The sequence below is a fragment of the Gekko japonicus genome, unplaced genomic scaffold (assembly GCF_001447785.1).
Source record: "Gekko japonicus isolate JY-2015 unplaced genomic scaffold, Gekko_japonicus_V1.1 scaffold63, whole genome shotgun sequence".
NCBI lineage: Eukaryota > Metazoa > Chordata > Lepidosauria > Squamata > Gekkonidae > Gekko > Gekko japonicus.
In genome coordinates, this window is record NW_015168654.1 from 86,084 (window position 1) to 110,828 (window position 24,745).

At 46.5% G+C, this 24,745-nt stretch overlaps 2 protein-coding genes across 3 annotated transcripts in view; both read right to left on the bottom strand.

Moving 5' to 3' along the window:
* Window positions 1–9,152, bottom strand: part of LOC107113786 (nuclear GTPase SLIP-GC-like) — a 64,064-nt gene extending 54,912 nt beyond the window's left edge. The window contains exons 1-3 of the mRNA XM_015415157.1: window positions 8,897–9,152; window positions 8,722–8,807; window positions 2,737–2,805 (exon numbers count right to left, since the gene is read on the bottom strand). The gene's annotated coding sequence lies outside the window, so the exon portion shown is untranslated. The remainder of the gene's footprint in view (window positions 1–2,736; window positions 2,806–8,721; window positions 8,808–8,896) is intronic.
* Window positions 9,153–13,361: 4,209 nt separating this feature from the next.
* The window catches only part of LOC107113778 (nuclear GTPase SLIP-GC-like), a 73,538-nt gene continuing 62,154 nt past the window's right edge, over window positions 13,362–24,745 (bottom strand). For both annotated transcript variants that reach the window (XM_015415145.1, XM_015415144.1), the window contains exons 15-19: window positions 23,796–23,916; window positions 20,228–20,336; window positions 16,544–16,680; window positions 16,175–16,265; window positions 13,362–13,484 (exon numbers count right to left, since the gene is read on the bottom strand). In XM_015415145.1, coding sequence (XP_015270631.1) covers window positions 13,423–13,484; window positions 16,175–16,265; window positions 16,544–16,680; window positions 20,228–20,336; window positions 23,796–23,916 — 520 coding nt within the window. In that variant the 3' untranslated portion in view covers window positions 13,362–13,422. The remainder of the gene's footprint in view (window positions 13,485–16,174; window positions 16,266–16,543; window positions 16,681–20,227; window positions 20,337–23,795; window positions 23,917–24,745) is intronic.

Here is a 24,745-nt window from a genome sequence, read left to right on the forward strand (position 1 = left end):
CAACTTTTCTCTGGTCAGAGTCTACCCCTCAGTAAAAGTTCAGGTTCTAATCTTCACCTTGAGGGATGTGGGTAGGTAGGTACATAAGGTTCGAGGTTGGTGTTCTTAAAACAGTTTTAAGATGTCGTTCAGGTTCCATAAGGGGCCTGCCCACCCCCACCCAGCAGAGGCAGCTGCTGGCCATCAAAGACCTTGAACACTCAACGGGAAACAGCGGACCAAAATTGAAATGGTGATACTGCTCCAAGCCCTGGCCCACATTAACATCCAAATGCCCCAGAACGGGTTGGTCGCCCCATGCCCTGCATTGACCTTATCAGCAGAGCAAGTATAATGAGAACATTCTCCACTTAATAAACAACTTGTGTCAGGGAGAATTGGGGGGGGGGGTTTTTGACACAAATGGGACAGAGACTCCCCGCAACTACCACACTGGTGGGATTGGCCATGCTCTGCAATCATCTTCCCAGCAGAGCGGGTGTAACATGTGATCAGAATGTTCTGGAATGTATGATAAGCTGCTGCAAGAGACAACTCAAGAGCATAGAAATCAAGAAGGAAAGAGAATCATCTTCAGTCAGATTTAGAATCTGACATAGAATCTGACATGGAAATAAACAGACAGACTAAAACCTAGCTGTTGCAATGTGAGGCAACTAAGTGTACCAAGCTAAAAGGTTTATTTTGACAGGTCTGTTTCAGGAAGCAAGTCAGCTGGCAACCCTAGACAAAAGAGATATTGTATGATAAGGTGTTTCCTCCTTGGCACTGGCTTACAAATAGCGGCTCCCCAAGTCAGCCACCTCCCTTGAAGAGCAGCTAGGCTAGTTCAGACTAAGGAAGTTGGGAATTTGGGCCTGAGTCCTTAGTAAGGTTTTGGTGGGATTCTCTGTAAAACCTCAAGTGTTGTCAGGATTCAGGCTTGATTACAGCTTCTGCCTTGCTGATTGGTGAAAACTTCAAAGCAGTTTCTCCTCCTTGAGAAGTTTGACCTGCGAGATTGCTCTGTAGAGGTGAGATTCCTCTGTAGAAAGGGTTGCCAAGTCCTATCTTCCCCCCCAAGCGGGGGACTTTGGGGGGTGTTCCTTGAGAGGGCGGGGCGTCCACAACGTGATGACGTCATGCTGGGGATGTCCCCCCCCGCCCAACAGGAGCGCCAGCTCCCTGCAGTTAAAGGGGCCCCTTTAACTGCAGGGAGCCGGCATTTCCCAGCATGTCTCTCCGCAAAGGTCAGGTGCACGGAAACACCGGCTCCCTGCAGTTAGCTGGTGTTTCCGTGCGCCCGATCATCTGGCCCGCAGCCACCTCTCTCCCTCCTCTCTCTAAAGAGAGAAGGGAGAAAGGGGTGGCGGCAGGTGTTGAGGCTTGGGGGCAGGGCTTCCCCCAGCGGCCAGGTGGCCGCTGGTGGGTAGAAGCCCCCCAAAAGCAAGGGACCACTGCCGAACCGGGGGGGGGGTTGGCAACCCTATCTGTAGAGCTTCTAATTCATCTCCCCAATCCTCCTTCACATCAGATGCCAATTAATTTATCAATTTTAGAATGGCTAGTGAGTATTAGAAAAGGGAGGTTTTGGCCATGCACTGCTTTACTATTTAGATTCTTGAAGACTACTTCAGCATGGTTGTAATGATTCCTTGTTTTAGAGTGTGTTGGTCTTTAAATGTTTGGTTGGAGTGCAGTGATAGCAGAGTAGAATGATTGAGGGAGACAAGTGTGCTGTGATTGGGGGATGACAAGAGTATGGGAGGAGTTGTTTGGAATGAATCTCTGTGTGTGTCTTGAAGGAGTTCAGTTGGAGTTTTTGAGTTTGAGTCAGAGTCAGTGACAGTTATGCAGTTAATCAGAGTCAGTCAATTAGTGAATCTGTCAGTGAGTGATGACAGAGTGCTGTGTGGAAACCTAAAGTGTTCAGAATATATGCCTTTGAAAGTTTAAATGTGGAAGAGTTATGAGAAGGGTCTGAGAGACTCCAACATTATAAAAGAAAAAAATACAAAGAGCTTAGCCAGTGTGGCTGCCTATTGAAAGAGAGATTCTAGACAGAGAGGGATCTTGTGATCAAAAGACTGTGTGTGTTATCCTGCCAGTTTGTTTTTCCAGTTTCTCTTTCCCATAACAGTTACAGTTAACCAGCAACTCCTTTTTTGTTCCTAAATCAATGAATCATATTTTGTTTAAAGTTTAACCCAGAATTCAGTTCAATCCTTCCTCGGGGCCACAGAGACCTCTGAATAGCCCAGACTCTAGGTCACTTTACCAGCAGCTAATGAAAGAAGATTTGGAATTTGTTTAAATTCCTGGTGGCAGCAGAAACTACCCGGTTTGTGAACGCAAAGTATAAGTTTAAAGTGAAAACCAGTCCTCCCCAAATAAGAGGACGCCACAATGGTGCTATCCTTATCAAGCATGAAGAGATTCTGTTTTGCTGGATGAGTGAGATTATTGGAGAATGCTGCCTGAAGATATCTGAAGGCAGTGAGGCTTAAAAAAATTCTTAAACAGATTTTTAGTTAGAAGTAGAAATAATTGCTTTATTTTTCTGTGTTTCTGAGTGAGACAGTTATGCCTTCTGCGACACTCCTTGAACCAATAAATTTGCTTTGTACCTTGAAGCCATGTCTGGAAATTACTAACTGAGCATGGGTGTACCCCAGAAGGGAACCCTAAGGGCAAGAAGTCAAGGCCTTTGTAGCAGATATTCCACCGTCATAAAATAAAAAAGACTATCTGTCCTACCTGTCTGACTGCAGCACTGATTGACAAGTCAGGGTGGCCTCTCCTTACATTCAGGTTCGCTCTCACTACCTGGAAAGAACAAGCACAGAGCTCCACCTTTTAAATCAAAACACTAAGTACACTGTTATACAAGACTAAGCATGAGTTCTACTCCTTTTCATTCCAGGCTTGAACCTACATGCCCCATTGTTATGGGAACAAAAAGCCTCTTACAGAGACTCTAGGAAGCAGCCTTCGTTATTATAAGACAGGACTCCAAACGCTGTCAGGTAGCCACTTCCTTCTAGACTTAAGAGTTGTGCTCTCGAATTCAGGAGGGAAGGAACTGACTTTTAACACTGTGCCACCTGCTCTCTGATTTACCAGCTCTGATACATGCATGCGTGTGTTGTTCATCTTTTCATGGTATTAGTATCCCATGAATATCTGCTTGTCTACATGGGCAATCAACATCTTGAATTCAGTCCAGAAGTCTACCAGCAGCCAATGTAGTTGGGAAAAAAGAGTGTTGATGATATATGCTCCACCTACTAAGACGTGGCTGTGGCATTCTGTACTGGCATTAGTCCACAAACTGCCTTCAAAACCAGCTCAAGTAAAGGACATTCTTAGTAAATTCGTGGTGTTAAGTCAAGGATTTCTGGCATGGATAGGTTACAACAGGACAATAATTACTGACGAAAGGTGCTCCTTGCCACCAAAACCACTAGTTTATCATATGGAAGTGACAAATCCAATAAGGCAAAATACACTCCATCAACAGTCATTAATTCTACCACATTCGGGCTATTTCTTAACCATCATACCTGGATTCAACCATAGTTTAGTTATCTAAACATGGTATTTGGACAGATATCAAACCGCAGTTGGTAAGGAAGCATTCTACCTGTTTTATCTCCAGCTGAAGATAGGGATATTTGAACACTGGCCAGTACACCTCATTTCTCATTAGCAAACAGACAATTAACCAACCCTCTGCAAACAGTTCATGCAAGAACAGGCTACTCACAGCCATTTATTTATTTATGTATTTATTTTTCAACTTATACCCCGCCCTCCCCAATACGCAGGCTCAGGACGGCTTACATTTGTTAAAACATTGTATATAATATATCAATAACAATTGAAATCTGGTAAATAACAATTAAAATCCATCAGACGTCAACTCCCAGATGGAACTTGAGTTCCTCAGATCTCCCATCCTGGAAACTTTGCTGCCTCCCAGACTTGCCAACAAGCAGCAAATCAGGGGGATGTTATCAGAAGTCCAGCTGATTTCTGTTCTCTTATGCCTTCCCCAAACTAACACTTTAGGCTGCAGTGAAAAAGAAATAAACCAGGAAATAAACAAGCTCTTTCTCCTCTATCTTTTGCAATGTAGCAATTAAAAGCACTGCGTCTGTCCCCAGACAGTCAGGGCAGCTTGTTTTTCTTCCTTTTGCAGTGCACAAATTAAAAGCATGTCCCCATGCAACTTGGAAGGGGAGGGTTTAGAAACTAGCTCCTTCAACCCTTCCTTTTTGCAATGTGGCCTTAAAAACATTGCTTCTGTCCCTACCTAGCTTGGAAGAGTGGGAGCAGAAAGGAGCTGTGCCTCTCCCTTGTGCAATGCAGAGAGCACAGACATTTTTTCTATTCTTGTCCAACTTGCAACGTCACAGTATAATTATTTCATTGAGTGGACACGACCTGAACTAGGGGTTACCAAAAAAATAACCCCAGTATTTTTTTCAGTTCAGGTCTACTGGACCCGGAAAAAAATCAGTTTTTCTGAAAAATCCCAGATCCAGTATCAGTATGGTATTTGGATCCAGGATTTTTTGAAAATCCCATTTTTTTTTCAGGTCCAATAGACCCAAGAAGAAAAATACCATAAAAAAAAAAAAAACAGCCCGACTAGGGTTGCCAAGTCCCCGCTGCATGTACAGCGGGGGACTCCAGTTCCGTTCCGGGAGTGCGCGGAATGTCAGCACGTCACCCAGAAGTGACGCGGCCGCGTCGGGTGCGTCAGGGGCGGGCCCGCAGTCATCTGAAGGAAAAGCATAGAGTTTTCCCTCGGATGACCGTGGCCCTGCCCCCGGCGTGGCTGCGTCACTTCTGGGTGACGTGCTGACGCCAGGCACGTCACGTGCTTTGGGGGTGGGGTTCCCCCTGGGGCCCGATCCGCCGGCGGCGGGTAACGGGCCTCTGGGGTGGGGGTTTCCCCGCCCCCCGGGGGGACTTGGCAAGCCTAAGCCCGACCCTGCACCGTTTAAACCATGCTGCACAAGAAGCTGGCCCCAGGACCTGTGTACAGTGGGGAGGCAGGAGAGGATCAGCTGTGATGGTGGGAGCTGAAAGCTCCACGTGGCCTTGCGCTATCACAGCCAATCCTGGGCTGGCTACTTTTGCAGCTCCATTTAAACAGAGCCTCAGCCAAGCCAGTGTGCAGCTCTCAGTTATCACCCTGGCTGAGCTGGGGCTGGCTCTTCCTGCTAGGGTTGCCCCCGGGGTTCGCAGGGGTCCCCCACTTTGGGGGGGCTTCTACCTGCTGGCAGCCAGCTGGCCACCGGGGGAAGCCCTGCCCCCAAGCCCCAACACCCGCCGCCACCCCTCTCCCTTCTCTATTGAGAGAGGAGGGAGGGGGTGGCTGCGGGCCAGCTGATCAGGCGCGCGGAAACGCCGGCTCCCTGCAGTTAAAGGGGCCCCTTTAACTGCAGGGAGCTGGCGCTCCTGTAGAGCGGGTGGGGGGGGCGTCCCCAACGTGATGTCATCACGTCGGGAATGCCCCGCCCCTCCAGGAACGCCCCCCCCAAAGTCCCCCGCTGGGGGGGGAGATAGGACTTGGGAACTCTACTTCCTGCAGATCAGTTTAAACCTCTTGTTGCTCAGTTTGATCACTGGATCAAATGAGCTTGAAAGGAAGGAAATGACTGGGTGGGATGGCCAGAGAAAAATAAAGAAGGAAGGAAAAGGGGCTGCTCTCCCCAGAACAAGATAAAGGGAAACAGTGGGAGGGAAGGTGAAATTGTCATAGAAACCTCCCTCCCTACCCTTCTGAGTAGGGAAACTTGCTGCTTTAGTTTCTCTTTACAACCACCACCACCCCACCTCCTGATATTTGTTTTCTTACCAATTTTCATTTTTTAAATTTATTTTACCAAATTTATATCCTGCCTTTTCTGCCCTCAACATGCCACCAAGGTGGCTAACAAATTAAAATATCCATAATAAAATCTCATTTTAAAACCATTAAAACCAATCAATTAAGCAATCAATCAGAACCTTTATTGGCATATCTATTAAAACCAACCAAAAGAACTATATCAACAGCAATATATAATTAAAGGCATTACAACCAGAGTTAAAAACATACAAAGAAACAACTTTTAAAACTATTACAACATTGGGCAAGAGGGACAGATCACTGAGGGAGCACCACCTGAAATACAGAAGTCTTCACCTGCTGGCAGAAGCTGGCAACAGAAGGGGACAGATGAATCTTTCTGGCATTGTGTGTAGAATAGCCAGGAGATTTTAAGATTATCTGGCAGGCAACAGTTCTAGCTCTTTTAGCACTATGCACCACTAAGTGGTGAGCTAGGCTTGTTTTTCAGTTTAGGTTTCACTAACAGACAAGTTTGGCCTTGGAGAACAAAATTAAGGAGGGCAAAGGCTGACAGAATTTTGTCAAGAGAACACATTGGTCATAGCGAACTGTCAGCATATAAGTATTGTTTGATAAGACATCAGGCTGGTGATCTAACTGATCTAACTGACAGTTAGTGACAACTACATTAGCTAGTTCATACAGGTTGTGACCAGTGCAAGAATGCCTGTGCATAATGACTCAGCACTGAATGCTGATTGGTGATTGTTCTTGCTGAGATGTATATATTTGTGAATAGACTGTACTGTTCATTTTCTGCTTCCAGATGTGGTGTCTGGTGAAGCACTTTGTAAGTGTATACCAGTTCAGTGTAAATTATGTAAATAAATGTAAATAGTTAGCACAAGATAGTTTGGACTGTTGCTTTCTATTGCTAAGACCTCACCAGCTCAGAGCTTATCATCATCCTACCGCAACAGGGTTATGGGCCCAGTCTTCGCCATGCTCTGGAGGCTTTAGGTGAGGTGACCTGTGGCTGAGTGAATGTCTATAGCTGCTGCTTCTGAGGACGACGTGGAAGACGTGCTCAGCCAGGCTTCACAGATAGCAGCTCGGAGGAGTCGAGAGAGACTGAGGACCAGCTGCTGGACGAGGACGTCACCATGGCCCAGGTACCGACTGCTCAGCTGGTGGACAAGCTTACTTCCACAAACTATAATGTGTGGTCTCTTTGAATGCAGCACTATCTTAAACGTGAAGGCTTGTGGCTGTATGTTGAAGCTCCTCCAAACCCACTAGCTGATGGAGTTGCCAGCAAAGTGGAAAAGGCACTAGCAACTATTATTTTGAGCGTGGCAGATTACACCCTGGGGCTGTCATTGCACTCCGTGGCCTGTCATTCCAGTTCCAGAACACTCCTGCTCCACCCTGGGGCTGTCATTCCACTCTTGGCTCTGTCATTCCAGTCCCAGAACACTCCTGGTATGCCCTGGAGCCGTCATTCCACTCTTGGCCCTGTCATTCCAGTTCTGAATATTCCTGCTCCACCCTGGGGCAGTCATTCCACTCCGTGGCCTGTCATCCCAGTTCCTGAACACTTCTGTTACTTCCAGGGGCTGTCATTCTACTCCGTGGTCTCTAATTCTATCCCCAGAGTAGTGTATTTGGGCCCAGTGTCCCTAATGGAAAATCCATTCCGCATTTTTATTGCAGCTCTACTTGTACTGTAATGTTTTCCAATGAAGCCCATGCAAGTCAATTGGCATTCCAGGCTCCCATTATTTCCAATGGGTCTTCCAGCGTCTCCCATTGTTTCCAATGGGCAATCCTGTCCTTCCTTTTAGTACATCCCCGCATTGCGCACCCACCACAGTGGGCACCTTCAAGGGCAGCAGCAGCTGGCACCAGCGTCCGCGATGGCAGCTGGCACAGATGCCCCCCCACTCTCCACGGCCGCTGCCCCCCCTTTCCACGGGTGGGTGGGTGCGTGGAGCAAGCACCATTTGATGGGTCAAATAGGAGGAATGACTTAAAGGAAATAGAAGCCTTATATCTTGGGCATGTTAAATAAGAAGTCCGTGCCCTGAGCAACTGTCCTCTTCATTGTTCCATATGGGCAATTATATTCTCCATTGGCAATCATCTATTGTCTATTGGCAATCACTGTCCTTAATTTTAATATGTCCCCACTGAGGAAAGCTCAGCACCTCTTATCTCCAGACTATAAAATACATCTGTAAGTCTCCCTTGTAATGAGTTCACCATTGTTTTTTCCCTGCATACAAACGAGGTGGCAGAGATAGGGCGAGTAAACACTAATGGTGATTCTCTGCAACAATTAATAGGTGGAAAGCATATTAAACGGGATCCCTGTCTCTCCTAAAGGCTGTTCTGGGTGAAACTCGGTTGCACAGTTGACTGGGCAATGTTATCAATACTGGATTAAATCATCACCCAGGGGCTGCAGGTCCCCAGTAGGTGGATTACTTTATATAGATCATGTTTGCACCCCACCCTTCCCTGAAGAGCACTGAATATCAGAAGATTTTGACCCTTCTAAGAGGAATGTGGGTGTTAACCCATCTTCCAGACTATTTGTCATCACTGAACAAGAATCAAACAATTACATAAATACAGAATAAAATCCTCTACCCCAAACTTCTCCTGAGCAAACCCCACTGAAGTGAATGGGAAGGCAACTGCTAATGATTTCAATAGGAAAACTCAAAGTGGCTTAGGTTCAATACAGACCTTGTGCAGGAAATAATCCATTCTCACGCACAAAAAGAAAAATGTTCAGACACACACAAACACACAATAAACATCACATACTAGAGAGATCACCTGCAATTAAAGCTCAAAAGTAACCCCCTGCTTATCAAAAATCACATACTCACAGTTGGTTCCTGAATGAATCTGGAGAAGACCTTCAATGATAGAGGCTCTTTGATACCCTCAGATGATTCAGGTTGTTCATTAGGATCTCAAATATAGAGTGAAAGAAAAATAATTTCTGAAAAGACTTCTTTAATAGACCCTGTACCAATCCAAGCAAGCAAAATTAAACCTTACTCGACTGCCTCGCCCCAATGAGACGGCGGCGGGAGCCAATGGCGGATCGTGGCGCAGCTAGCCAAGGGGGACTGCCCGGCTGGGAACCAGCGCGCGGAGGAGCATTGGGGCTGGCCGTGGAAAGTGACGGATGGGGGCGAGTGCTGGACGGTCTCCGGCCAAGCCCGCGGCGGGACCCGCTCCTCCGCCCCTGCAGAGGATGAGCGCTGCAGTACCACTGCCAGTACCCGGGACTTGCTCGGGGGAGGGGGCTTTTGGCGGGTGTGAGGGCGGCAGTTTGCCGCGCCCCTGCCTGTTTTTCACTTTCACTTTCTCTGTCGGTTTCATTTCCGGGAATTCGCAGTTTCTGAACTGAGTCATCAACAAGGGCTGGAATATGACCAATAAAATCCATTAAAAAAACAAAAAGCCTTGAATTTAAAATTGGGATTCAAATTGATCAATGGTAGGTTGGTTTCATTAGGCATTCTTTTAAAAACCAATATTCTCCAAAGTGTACTTTAAGATGTGAAGTATAACACTGCATGATTAACAAAAAAAAAAAATCTAACCAATAAAATATTCCAGCAATAAGATCAATTTAGGTAAAGGTTTCCCTTGCTGGAAAGCCAGTAAAATCTGACTGTAGGTGGCGATGCTCATCACCATTTCCAAGCCAAAGAGCCAGTGCTGTCCGAAGACTTCCATTGGCCCCGGTCACGCGGCAAGTGCCGCGGGAGAGGCAGTCCTGTGGATTTTCTGGGCGCAGTCACACCCCAACATCTGAGAAGCGCAGTGCTCCCATGGCAAATCTGTGGCTCCCCGCAGGTGCGGATTAAAAAACTAGTACTTACGAGATACTAGTTTCCAGAAACCGCGGGCCAAGGGTGGGCGTCTGATCGCGTTTCTGGTGGACTTACGTGGCATCTGGCGCCCGTCTCCGCAGGTTACGCAACAGCACCCAACAGCGCACGCACACAAAGAGTGATTGCTAGTGCGATCGCGCAGCGCGGCTTCTGTGCCGCGCTGCAGGATACCCGTCTGGTTGGCATCTCCCCCCCTAACAACGGGACCTCAACCGGGACGTGTGCTCAGGCAGCCGTGCGTTAGTTTCCTCCAGGGCAATTAGCCACGCCTCCCCCCCCCCGCGATATCTGGTCCGTGTGAGGGGGGGCCATGGTCTTGCAGCCGACATGACTAAACACCAAGGCTTGAATTGGAGCAGAGGGTAGGAGTTTTTAAACTGGAATTGGCTACAACAATGTGATTGGCACAGGAAAATAAATGGTTAGAAAAAACCAGCAAGTTTTGTCAATGTGCCAGTGACCTGTAGAAGCACTAAGATCACCAGAGGAAGCCATCTGGAAGTGCACTTCCTAATAACAGAAGGAAACATTGGGCCTTCTGTGAAGATTTTCTTGTCATTGATAGAATGGAAGGCAGCCAGAGACAGGTTACACCTCCTACTCCCTCCACAGGTAGGGGTTAGGCAATGATTATGCAGTGTTCCTATTTCTCGGTAGGAGTGAACCCCATTTCATGCTTGCAAGCTTCAAATCTAGACATATTCCATAGTTCTTTTGAGGAACCTTGTCCTTTGAATGATTTTGTAGTTCCTCTCCCAGAATTCTTCCATCCCCAAAGGACGGAAAGGATAGCTTCCATTCCACAAGCGAGGGGAAATATCCTCTTAGTACATCCAATATTTCATTCTTCAGCTATGCAAGAAGGTATCCTGAGATGGGACGTTGAAAAGCTGTACCAACCCAAGTGGATAAAGGGAGGGGCTGTGGCTCAGTGATGGAGCATCTGCTTTGCATGCAGAAAGTCCCCGGTTCAATCCCCAGCATTTCCAGTTGAAAGGACCGGGCAGTAGGTGATGTGAGACACCTCTGCCTGAGACCCTGGAAAGCTGCTGCCAGTTTGAGCAAAAAATACTGGCCTTGATGGACCAAGGGTCTGATTCAGTATAAAGCAGCTTCATGTGTGTTCATGATAATCAGTTGAGTGCAGGAGGAATGACTGAGGGACCACCTGATGGAGAACTCTCCTGCTAAAGGCTGCATCTGCAGACCTGTTTGTGTTCAGTTTGTAGCATCTGGCCAAGGTAGAGGCTGATATCCTAGTTCAGTGATGGTGAACCTTTTAGAGACCGAGTGCCCAAACTGCAACCCAAAACCCACTTATTTATCGCAGAGTGCCAACACGGCAATTTAACCTGAATACTGAGGTTTTAGTTTAGAAAAAACAACTCATACATTAACATAAGATGATCCAAACGAAGTAAGGAAAGAATCCCAAATGCTTTCATTTACTTTAAATTATTTGGTAGAGAATTCCACACTTTAATGACGGTCTGGGCCTGGCTGCAGTGATGGCACGCGTGGCCACTGAGATGGCTCTGCATGCCGCCTCTGGCACGCGTGCCATAGGTTCGCCACCACTGTCCTAGTTCCTGCCTTGCAGCTTTCTGCAGTGAGAGCCAAGGGTGTGGAAAACAGGAGTCAACTTCATCAGAAGAAAGCCTGCAAAGGGCCCTGCCACAGAGAAGGTATTTGCTGAAGATGTCCCAGGCATTCCTTTGACCCGGGCAGTGGGCTTGGGCACAATACCTTCCTTGGAAACAGATGTTCTGGCAGACAGAAACTCAGCCCAGCTCCAACAGGGTACCTTGTGGAGTATGCTGAAGAGGTGTCATGGTGGGCTGCCACCACACCCAATGCAATGTTTGGGCATTGTCATTCTTCACTATTTCCTAAGTATAAATATGTTTTGTCTTGCCCTTGTCATCTCTTGGGGAGCTGTGGAAATTTGTACAGTGTGGAACCAGGCAGGGCATGGGTTGGGGCTTGCCCCCTAGCCAAAAATAGAAATACTGCAAAATAGCAGGTTGCGCAACAGCGCCCAACAGCGCATGCGCACAAAGAGCGATTGCTAGTGCGATCGCGCGGCGCGGCTTCTGTGCCACGCTGCAGGATACCCATCTAGTCGGCTAGGCTGTAATACCAGTTCAGACAGCAAGAAGAGGAGGGTCACATGATGGAATGCTTCTCCTAAGTATATTTCCCTCTGTGTACAACAAACCTGTTTCCCCACACTCTGGTTTTCTATGTGCAGGCAGATTTCTTCGTATGGATGGTACAGCCAGATGCAGGTTGTCTGCCTCATCTGCTCTGTATGAGATATACTCCAATAAAACGAGGACTCCTACTAGCTTAAATGGTAGTACCCAAGTCCCCCCCCCCCCAGTCTTTATATGCTTAGAACATCAAGGTTGTAATCCCACCTCTGTCCTTCCCATCCTCTCTTCTCTTGGCTTAACCCTCAGTCCTCATCCACAGTGAAAATGAGTTCACGCATCTTCTGCACATGTGTACACCCCTTGTTGCTTTTGACCGCTCCACGACTCCCTTCCCATTTTTTTTCTTGACAGTGGTTGAAATGCACACTAAGTTCCTAGAAGCTGAGACTTATCTTTTCTGCTTACATTATTCAGCAAAGCTCCCTGTTGCTTGCCACTGCTATTTTTACTTTATAATAATAATTTCTAATAATCATTTCAGTGTGGTTTAGAATGTTGGACTAGGATCTGGGAGACCCAGGTTCGAATCCTCACTCTACCAGGGAAGCTCACTGGGTGACCTTGGGCCAGTCACACACTCTCAGTCTAACCAACCTCACATTCATTTAACACAAAACCAAATATCTGCACTAAACACATGTGAAACAGATGTAAGTTATCCACCCCTCACTGTAAGAGAAGTATTTCCTTTAAAACAAATGAAATGAAGGGTCTCTTTGCCTGTTCCAAAGCACCACATTAACCACTGAACCACAGGGCTATACTGAGAAGACTATTCAATAACATGTCTCTATAAGTTAACAGCCCTCTGAGTGAAGTAGTTTACTAATTCCAGTTGTCAAGTGAAAACCGTGTATCCCAGCCAAAAATCACTCATGTTTCTCTTATGATTTTTATTTAAAAGCAACCTAATAGTTCTTGAAGCAAGTAAGCATGAAGCAATCACAATGATACAAAATTCTTGCATATGTAAATTAAATCAGAAACAGTAACCAATGTTCCCTCTAAGCTGTGGAGTCTTGTGAGCAAATATTCTACTTTGTGAGCTACTGGCATTAAAGTTGTGAGTGAGCAATTTGGCTCCTGCATAGATTAGTCTGCTCTGGAGTCATCCTTCCTGAGCTAAGACAAAAATGTGTGAGCCGGAGGCTAAAAAACTGTGAGCTGGCTCACACTAACTCAGCTTAGAGGGAACACTGAGTAAGAGAAATATCATCCCTAATCCTCTATTTTAAGATTAAAAGATAAAAATCCCTGAGATTCTCTCCAAAGCGATTTCTGAAACATTAGATAGTCTTACACAACTCACACGTTGAAATATAATATTGTAAGAACATAAGAAGAGCCCTGCAATCAGACCAGTGAGCCATCTAGTCTAGCATCCTATTTGACACAGCAGCCAACCACTTGTGAAGCAAAACTGACTTGCAAAAAATAAAAACAATTTAAAAAACCCAAAATCTTGTTAATTATCATTTTGCAACTCATTATAGATCTCCTCGATTTCTCTGCATTCTTTCTCAATATCTGCAAAGAAAAAGAGAAAGTAGTAATTTAATGAAGCTTTCAACTCAAGATATTCCAAAACTGTACGTCTGATCAAATATTTACAAGCCAAATGATACAACCGCCTCTATAAGGACTGGTTTTCTTCATCTGAGGAATGTGAGGAACAAATGAGGCTGGAATTGTTAAGTAGGCAGCATGTCCTCCTGCGTTCACGAAAGAAAAACAGGTTGCCTTGAAGAGCAGATCTTAACATGCAAATATGTTTGTGTAAACTCCAATTGCTGCTTGTTTAAAAGAGACTCAGAGGCTGTTTTTTAGCTGGGAAGCACTGTGAGGACAAGGTCCTAACCCTTTCCCTGCCTGCTGCTGCAACTACTCTCTTCCAGGCATGTGTTTCTGCAGACTGGAGCCAGGAATCCCAGGGAACTTCAGCAGAAAAGTAACAAATGAAGGAAGGAGAAAGCCCTCCCTCATTCCCAGCAGTGTTTTCTTTAATGAAATCTAAACATACTAGTTTATTCCATTCATGTGTCTTCCTTTCTGGGGTTCAAAGCAGCTTACACGGCACTCCTCCTAGCAAACTGCTGTATTTCACACCTATGGCGCTAACCATACCCTGAGACACCTGGCGGCTCTATCCCATTAGGGCTGCCACACTGGCTCAGGACATTCCTGGAGATTTGGGGGAGGCAGTGCTGGGGGAGGGTGATATTTGGTGATAACTATCTCAGCAAGGGTATGATGTCACATCCTGTGATGACACTTCCAGTTCCTCAGAGTCCTCCTGTTACCCAAACTGGGCCCAAAGTAGGAAAAATTAGCTTTAAAAGGGGGTTCCAGAAAGGAACAACACAGGACCTTTTAGGTCTGCGTATACCAGGTGGATCTCAGTGGGGATACCCCAAAATGAAATTAGGAAGAAAGAAAGTGATTTTAAACACAAATAGCTTTATTGTATACAAAAAGTGCTAGCAACTGGCAGGAAGTATATGGGGCAGAAATACACACTGGTGTAATTCCAACACCACAATAACACTTCCAGATTGACTCTGGTTTTACCATAAGAGTTTTTTTGAGGGAGTCCTAGAATGTCATGCCAACACAATGATATCACAGTGTTCTCCCTCTGAGGTGGAGGACATCTCCATGGGGGTTATTTCCACCTTTCCTTTAGGGAGGCAGGAAACACTTTTTTCCCCTTCCTCTTGGTGCCTTGGGAATAGCCCCGCTTTCAGTTTCTATTCCTGCCTCTTAGGGAGTAGCAGCTAGAGTCAAAGCTCTGCTTTGGTGACTAAATCTTTCCCACTCAGCTACATTCTTTTGCCTTTTTTCTCCTTCTAAATCTCTCCTGTTCTTAACCTTCTCTTTATTTCTCCTTATTTCTCTTTATTTCTCTCCCTTTCTCTGCTCCTCGACGAGAGTCAAGAGCAACAAGAAAGCGGAGAGGACGACGAGTGCTGCTGTGTGCAGACAGATGGCGACGGCAGCAGAGCACTCTGACGGTTTCTCCTCAGCTGAGGACAAAACGTTGGCCACGACCATCAGTGGGGCCTACTCGCCCTCCGGCGGACCTAGTAGAGGCGGCGGCAGCGCGGAACACTCAGAAACGCCATCGACCGCCTGAAGAAGCAGAGCCCGCCAAAATCGGCCGGACAACGACAAGCGGCGGCCATCTTGGATTGGTGGCATGGGAGTCCGGAGGCGGCGAGATTCCTCTGCTGGGAGATCACCCCTGCTTGGGAGCCAGTAAGGCCCCCCGTTACATGTCTCCCCATGCCAGACCCACTCCCCTATTCCCGGTCTGGCCCCACGCCCCTTGATAAGCCCGGATGCCTTCTGGTCATCCCGGGCGTAGTTGTGGGTGTGCCGGCGGTGGTCCTGTTGGCCCGGGGGCCACGCCACTGGTGCCGCAGCGTAGCTTCCCTGTCGTGCCCACCTTCAGCCCTCCCTCAGCGGCCTCTGACTCGCTGCTTCCCGCCTGACACACTTCCAGTGATGGCAGGGGGTGTGCCCTTATGACACACTTCTGGTGATGTCAGGGGGTGTGGCATATGCTAATGAGTTCCCCTAGCTCTTTTTCTACTAAACGACCCCTGTATAAAACCAACTTTTTTTCTTCTTCTAAATGAAACCTCCATGTTCAAAAGCCACATACATCCCTGGTGGACAAGCCATAGGAGAAGCCCCTTACCTTCACATTCTGTTTGTGCATTTCCTAGAGGCATCTGGCTGGCCTTTTAAAGTCTTTGGCTGGGTGGACCTTTGGCCTAATCCGGGACAATTCTCATGTTCTTACACCACAGGAATAGCTGTATCTAAGGGCCAAACTATGTACTCCCAACCGAACTCCCAACAGCTGCAGTGAACTTACTTACCCAAGCACCACAGGGTCCCATTTAGATCAGGACTGTGGGGCCAGGGTGTGCTGCAGCTCTGGAATGAGGCAAAAAGCACCCCCAAGACTGTTTTACCTGAGAAGAATGGTGCAGGGGAGAAGGCTAGAACTCTTCCTCTCCGGTACTGTAGTCGTGAACTGAATTCAGCTGAATTCCTCACGGCTGTTAATTAGGTACAGGGAAAGCAAGTTGGGCTGGGAAAATCCTGACCCAGCTCATGACCAAAAGTATCATGTAGTTTGGCCCTTGCTCTTTCATTCTAATTCCAGAGGGGTAACCATATTGGTTGGTTTTAGATAGGTCCATACATACCTGCCAAATGCACGGCAACCCGCTCTTGCTGCAGGAAGACCAGACTGAACGCAGTGGAAATTTGTCCCTTCAGGTTCTGCAAGATATCTTCCTGCAAGAATCAGAGGATGATACATATGAAACTGTTAGCAATGCATCAGAGATGGGTCGTAGCTCAACAGTAGAACATCTGGTTTATATGCTTTATCTCCAAGCTTCATTTCTTATCAATTCCAGTTAAAAGGAGGGAAGATCTCAGGAAAACCTTCTGCCTGAGACCCTGGAGAGCTGCTGCTCCTAGTCAACGGACTGTGACAAAAACAGACCTTGAACCTTAAGGACTCCTGACAGAATGTGATTATCATCAGCACAAACAATTTAATAACTTACCTTCAGTTTACGGAACTGACTCTTCATCTTGGATTTGGCCCTCTCAAACATCTGGTTCGTTACCTCTTTCTCAATGCCTTCTGTGAGGATTGTCTTCATCCGCTCATAGGATCCTTGACCCTTAACTTTTGAGGCCTCTGTGGAGGGAAGTATGGCTAATGATGTGAGCAAAACACACCAAGGTGTTTTCCCCCCTTCCCTATCCAATGAAATGATCAGTAGGTTTGGGGCAGTCAAAATGACTATGCAATTGTTTTAAGCAATGCGTGGCCATCTCTTCTGTCTCCTGTTTGGAAAGTCCCTTGAACTTCACGGGTCACCTGGCTGGCCATTCTTGAAGACCAAGTATTGGCTAAATGGATACCAGGAGGCCAACTCATAAGTGTCCCTTTAAGACTAAACTAAACCTACTTTTGCCATTTCAGACCCTTCCTGTCAAACTATTTGGGGGAGTTTCTTATTATTTTCGAAATATAACTCAGTTACGCAGTACCATCATGATACCCAGCACTACCATGCTTCATAGAACAAGGTTATCATACGCACAGACAGCAGTTGGGTATTACAGTGTACCTGTCCACTGAGTCATAGGAATCACTTCATCAGCAGTTGTGCCAGAGACAGTGGGGGCTGTATAATAGGTTTGGAGGGAAGAAGGAGGAGGAGGAGGAGGAGGAGACTGGATTTATACCCTGCCCTTCACTACCCAAAGGTGTCTCAGAGCAGCTTACAAACTCCTTTCCCTTCCCCACAACAGACACCCTGTGAGGTAGGTGGGGCTGAGAGAGCTCTGACAGAAACTGCTCTTTTTCAAGAACAGCTGTGCCAGAACTATGGCTTGCCCAAGGTCATCCAGTAGGCGCAAGTGGAGGAGTGGGGAATCAAACCCAGTTCTCCCAGATTAGAGTCCGCGCACTTAACCACTACACCAGACTGGTTCTGGGAAGAACTCTGAGAACAAAAGATGGAGGGGCTGCGGCTGAATAGAAGAGGCTCTGCTTTGCATGCAGAAGATTCAAAGTTCAATCCCTGGTATAAGGACCAGATAGTAGGTAATGTGAAAGACCCCTCTCCCTAAAACCCTGGAGAACTGTTGCCAGACTGAGTGAATAATACTGACCTTGATGGATCAGTGGTCTGACTCGGTATAAGGCAAATTCATGTGTGTTCACGTGTGATGGGAAGTGCAGGGTTGGGGGGGGGGCAGTAAGAGAGCACTACTTAACCAGAGAGTGATCAGAGGTCCTTTGCAAACCTCCTCCCCATATTGCTTCCATGTGCAGTTATGTTCTGTGATGTTGGAGCCTCATCAGACCCACCAAACAAGTGACAAAGGTACTAATGGCTCGTGTCGGTCTTCGAAGACGCAATACATTGTGAAGAAAAATATGTGGGCTACTCCCACAAGGAGCTGCGTTGGCTCAAGTGGTTAAGACGCTGAACTGCAGGCTGTGGAAGGTCAGTAGTTCAGCAGTTCGAGACTCAAGTGTGCCGCATGACGGAGTGAGCTCCCGTCTCTAGTTCCAGCTCCTGCCAACCTAGCAGTTCGAAAGCAAGAAATTGCAAGTAGATAAATAGGTACCACTTCAGTGGGAAGGTAACAGCATTCCGTGCGCCTTGGTGTTTAGTCATGCCGGCCACGTGACCACGGAAATGTCTTCGGACAGCGCTGGCTCTTCGGCTTTGAAACGGAGATGAGCACTGCAACCCTAGAGTCGGATTCAACTGGCCTTCGAGCAAGGGAACCTTTACCTTTTTTTACTCCCACAAGGGCCCCCAAGTACATGACATAATAACAACAAACTGTGCATCTATGTAGTGCTTTAGAGTGTTCATATTACTTCATGTATATGATCTTCGTAATCTTCATGGTCCCGTGGTCATTATAATAATTTTTGATCTGAAGTCAAGTAAAAAACAGCTTTCCTAAGGACACCTGGTGAACTCTTGGCAGAGACATAACTTCCACTAGGAACTTCCTTGCAGTGCAATCCTCTGCATGCTTACTTAGAAGTAAGTAGTTTTATTCCACAGGGCTTACTTTCAGTTCAGTATTCCATCAGCCTCAGTCCCAGCTACAATCCAACACTTGCCTTCACTGATTATACAGTCTTACATGGTTAAAAGCCAGACATCTAATTTAGATAACTAGTAGCTGCATCATGTGCAGTTACTCCAGTCAAAACCCATCAATATCAGTAGGCTTAGATTGGATTAATCTTGCATAGGATTGCACTGTATAAATGATTGATTACAAAATCTATAATTATTTTATTATGAAGTGTTGCCAGAAGTGATGCAGCACTGCACGTGACACTGCAGTCTCCCCATTTTCCCGTCCACAACCCCCCCCCCCCATTATCAAGCATTGCCTGGTTGCTAGTCAGGGGCTCGTGCAATGGAGAAAGTCACAGCCCTCCCTTCTGAAAAAGGGATAATGATACTAGCATTAGAAATGTGAAAGCATTAACATCTGAGCAAAACAGACTGTTGTTTGATATAGCACTATTCACATCAGTATACTCACCTGGATAGCCCAGGCTAGCCCGATCTCGTCAGATCTCAGAAGCGAAGCAGAGTCAGCCTTGGCTAGTATTTGGAAGGGCAACCTCCAAGGAATACCAGGTCATGATGCAGAGGCAGGCAATGGCAAACCACCTCTGAAATGTCTCTTCCCTTAAAAACAAGTCTAGCTCGCCACCTAGTGGCGCATAACGCTAAAAGAGCTAGAACTTCTGGCTGCTAGACAATCTTAGGATCTCCTGGCTGTACTACACACAATGCCATACGATAATTATTAATTAATTATTATTCACATCGGTGTCATTTATGAGGCAAACCTTTTTAATATGGAACAGAAACCCATACAAAATCCCTGTGAGTCAGCACTAGGAGCGTGGAGGGATGGTCACCTGAAGGTTTGCAGTTGACAGTTTGCAGTTGAGCACTGCCTTTCAGGCTTCGTGGGAATGAGGCTAGTAGAGGCCGTATCAGGTCCATCCTCCACCCCTAAAGAGGCCTCATAGTGGGAGGAGACTGAAGGTTCACCCTCATCCATCTCCTCCCATTGTGGTTCTCCTTTTGTTCTCATGTGCTAGCATCTTAGAAAGAAGAACAGCCACAACCATGCCTTCCTTGACTGTGGGCTGAAGGAGCTCAAGTAGCTCCTCACAGACCTTGCAAGCCCCTCCCCCATACAGTGATTTGGGGGAATCAGCCATTCTTGCATGTCGTCTTCCTCCCTGGAGAAGGTCTGGGTCCAGCTGCGCCTCCTGGTGACCAACTTTGCTCTGGACTGCTCCCTTGCCTGGCCCCTTCAGGCCACAGAGGCATGGTTTCTGTTACCCTCCTGCCTACACTCAAAGCCTCATCATGGGCAACCAATCGTTTGCCTCTATCACCTTGAGGGACCTTCACACCACAGCTGAGTCAACCGACAGCCAGAGCCAGAGGTAAGACCCACACTTATCTCCCGCAACCATCAAGGGGCTTTGGTACCATTCTTCTGCCCAGCAACTGCAGCAGTCATAGAACCAGCCCTGGAGACCCCATCAGATCCTGTACTATAATACCCTGACTGAAATCTGCTCCACCCCCTTGCAGAAACCTCTCTAGATGAGCATTAGTGCCAAGTCCTTACAGGAAAAAAATCATCTATAGCTACTCCACTGGAAAATCTTTTACCTTTATAGTGGGGCTTCAGGTCACTTTGGATGGACAAACTAAGACTTGGGTAGATATCCAACTTCCCCTGGAGAATCCGTTTTTTTAGCTGTTGCAGGATTACATTTGTCTGTAGGAATTAAAGTTTTGTAATTTTTTAATCCCTTTATCGCAGAAATGATCTTAAAACAAGCTTCATAAAACAGGGCCCAAAGATATCATAAAGACTAACACATCTATGGTGGACATGCAATAAGTCTAAAAAATATTGGAAGATGGTAAAAGAAATGGTGGAAGAAATATTAGGTAGACAAATGCCATTTGAACCAGAATGTTTTTTATTGAATTTTATCCCAGATGATTTCAAAAATAGGGAAAGTTATTTAGTGATGCATATAATCACTGCAGCTAGGATTCTATATGCTAGTAAATGGAAAAATGAGGATATTCCTACTAAAGAAGAATTGAAGTTAAAATTAATAGATGTAGCGGAACTAGGAAAAAGGCTGGGAAGAGTTTGAAAAATTTTGGGCAAAATTTTATAGGTGGATAAAACTGATATGATAATGAAAATTAATCATAAGGCATGTAAGATAATTAAGTTCTTAAAATTATGGGTACTGTTTGATTTATTAGAATTTTGTATTATAGAATAGTTGGAATGAAGTGTTCTAGACTTGATAAGAAAAGTGAAGGCATTACTAATGATATGACGGGAAGAACTCTGCACAAGTTGATGTAAATATGAGTAACAATGGTTATTGTTATTAGATTTGGTGGAAAAATGAATAAAGAAAATATTTTTTAAAAAAAAGACTAACACATTTTTGTACAAAAGTTTGTTTTTGTTGGTTTTCTGCCACCAAGTCACAGCGGGTTTATGACAACTCCATGAGGTTTTCAAGGCAAGATACATTTATAGTGGTGGTTTGCCCATTGCTTACCTCTGCTTCATGACCCTGATATTCCTTGGAGGTCTCCCATCCAAATGTTAGCCAAGGTCAATCCTGATTAGCTGCCAAGATCTGAGGAGACTGGACTAGCCTGGGCTATCTAGGTCAGGACTCATGCTGGAGTAAATTTTGTCAGTCTCTAATTTGCCACTATACTCTTATTTTGTTGCTAAAGACTAATGGCTATTAGGGTTACCAAGGAGCAGGGGGGGAATGTCTGTCTCTTTAATACAGAGGCTTAATATACACAAATGAGCTGCCAGTTCTTTTCCTGGCATGGATGTAAGTAACATCATCTGGTATTTGCTGTAAATCAATCTGATATTCAAGGGACAGCTAGAGGGACCAGTATTTAAGCTTGATAATGGCTGCCCATCTGGAATTCAACTAAATCTGTTTCCCCACAGGGATAGGTTTCCAGGACAATATTAAACCCATGCACTTCTCTTCATCTCAGTTACTTTCCAGGATCTATTTTGGACGTCTTGTCCCTTTCTTATGCTGCTGCTCCACAACCAGTGGAATTGCCTCCCAAAGAATTGCCAACCCTGGTTTAGGTAATTCCTGGAGATTTGGGTGAGGTGTGTAGGGAGGGAGAAATTGAGTTCATCTATCTATATATACAAAAGAAAGTCCCCTCACCATAAAATCAACACCCAGGCCAAACTGCTGGACCTAGAGACACCAAATTTGGGGAGAGCACCCCTACCATGGTGTAGGTGCTCACTAGGAAGGGATTTTTAGAAATTTGACTGGTAAGTGGGTCAAAAGGGGTAAAATGTGCTCCCCCATTTCTTCCTATGTGGCTGCCAGGCAGCTGCCTCCCTGCACCCCCCACTCTCTGATTGTCAGCTGCAGAGCTCAGGGTTCTGAGGTTAAAAAAAAGTTACAGGAGACTGCAGAGAGCTATTGACAGTTGAGGAAATCAGGAATGGCCAACCACCTGTGAGGTGCAGCAACGCTGTTGGCCCAGCCTCCCCAATGGCTTCAAAAACGCTCCCCCCACATCCTACACCTGACAGGCAGCTGTCTGTCAGATGCAGCAGTAAGTGCAGAGTGATTAAAGCCATCGAGGAGCCCACCCCAGCAGTAACGCCTTAGTGATCCTGCCAGCCCAATCTCCACAATGGCTTACAATACCCCTCCCCCTCCTACACTGGACAGGCAGCTGCCTGTCAGGTGTAGGAGAGGGGGGGGGATGCTTACAGCTATCGGGGGGGGGGGGGGCTTCCTCTGCTGGACTGCCTTAGTGCTGCTGCTGGCCCAGCCTCCCCAATGCCTTTAAACACACCCCAACATCAGACAGGCGGGTGTCTGTTGGTGTAGGAATAGGGCCAGGGTACTTTAATCCATTAGGGAGGCCAACTGAGCAGAAATACCTTAGCGATGCTGCTGGGCCAACCTCCCCACATATACCACTCATACCATCAGAAAACCTCTTCGAGTTCAAAAGGCTGCAGTTCCCCCTCAAGATCTGCTTTGCTATGACCATCAACAAGTCCCAAGGCCAGACACTGAAGGTGACAGGAATTGACTTAACAGACGACTGCTTCTCACATGGACAGTTCTATGTGGCCTGCTCCAAAGTGAGCTCACCAAGCAGCCTGGTGATCCTAGCACCTGAGGGCAGAACCACCAATGTGGTCTACAGAGAGGTCCTTCAGTAGAGAAAAAAGCATTACGTATGTCTCACTTCATTTTTACACTACAATCTTCTCCATTAGAACAAATGTTACATTTCAAACTTCATATAATCAGTATTATAACTGGCTTTACAGAACTTAAATACCATAGCGAAACACAGGTATCAGGCTAGTCAAGTATATGATAGTAGGAATAAGACCTGTTGTGGAATAAATACAACAAGGTCTAGAAAGAGCCTCTGGGTGAGTGCCCTGGACTTGGCCAGTGGGGCTGAGGAGGGAAGGAAAGATAGAGGGAGGCAAAGCATGTTTAGAAGGCAGCTGTTGGTCACGTATCTGTTGGCCACTCTTCCTTGAGAGCATTTTGCCATGCCTGCCAATCTCTGCCAGCCTGCCCAAGAGCTGCCCAGGCACCCTGCCAAGCATTCAGATGTCGACACGATGCTCCCACTGGCCCCTCTCTTCACTTTCTCCCCCCCCCCCCACGCCCAGCCCTGTTCTTTCAGCTTCTTTTCACCCAAGTTCCACTTTAATCGGGCCATCTTTGCAGAGCTCGGTGGTTTCAGCTCTGGCATTCATGAGACTGTGGATGATCTCCTGGGGGGGGGGGGAGCCTGAACAAAAAGCTCACCCAGAATGGGTCTCCCATTCCAGCAAGGCTTGCTTTTCTCTTCTACCAGCCTGGTAGTAGGACGGAGAGCAGCCTTCAAAGCTGACTCTCTGAAGTTGCCATTTCCTCTAGGGGAACTAATCTCTGTAGCCTGGAGATCAGATGTATTCTGGGAGAAGTCCAGCTTCTCCACCTTGAGGTTGGACACCAGCCTCCCACTGTCTAGCTGGTAAAGCCTGAGCATCTTTGGGAGCCCTTAAAAAACAACAGAAATAAAATAAAATTTATAAATATATTTGGGGGAAGCGGTTCAAATAATGCAATCCTTTCTTCCTTGTTCTCTCTGTTAATTACCTGCATTTTCCTTCTCAATATGAACTTACTTCTTGAATGAAAATTTCAATCTTGCTGTTGTCTTTTTCAGTTTGGCGTATCTTGTTCTGTACCTCATTTTTAAACACTTCCAGTTGAGACCACAGATTGGATCTGGTGGCCTTTTCGGTCCTGTTTGAATGGCAGGGTTAACATTAAAAAAAGTTGTATACTTTACCCACTCATTTATTTATTTGCTAAATGTACATCCCACCTTTCTACCTTTACAAGGCCTGCCATGGTGGCTAAGAATTTAAAAGATACATGATAAAATCATATTATAATATTGTTATGTATTAAGATGACCACGACTGTGCTAGCCGGGCCACGCAGTCAAGTAGACCTTCAGTCCCTGAAACAATAGCCACCGCGGATCCTAGTGCGCACCAATAGGGTCACCCGGATCCTGATGTAGACTTGTTATAGCCTGGGTCTTGTAAATACAGCCTATCATGGGAATTGGGGGTGTCTTGGGTATGACTGTGGACACACATATAAGCTGGCCTCGGACTGGCTAGTTTATCCTTCGTTCTGATGTAATCCAATAAACTCAAGCTGATTTCACTATGCTATGCCTGGAACTCCACTACATTATCTATATACTAATAGCGAAAGGCGCCCCCTGCGTGCGGATATCTAAATCCGCACATCGGGGGCACCTGGGGGGCAGGCAGATTTTCCTGCACACTTGGGGCAGTCCCCAGGTGTGCACAAAAATCTGAAAATCTGAACAAAATATCAGGGGGATATTTAAATCCCCCCCAAAGTAAAAGAGCATCCCCTGTGCATGCGCAGGGAACACTCTGCAAACTGCCTCACCGCCGCCACCACAGGAGACGGGAGGGCGGGAGAAGGCTTGGCGGGCTGGGGGGGAGAGACTGGCGAGGCCCGGCGGCTGCAAGTCGCGGGCCTCGCTTCAGAACCGGTGTGGGGGGGAAGAGACCGGCGAGGCCCGGCGGCC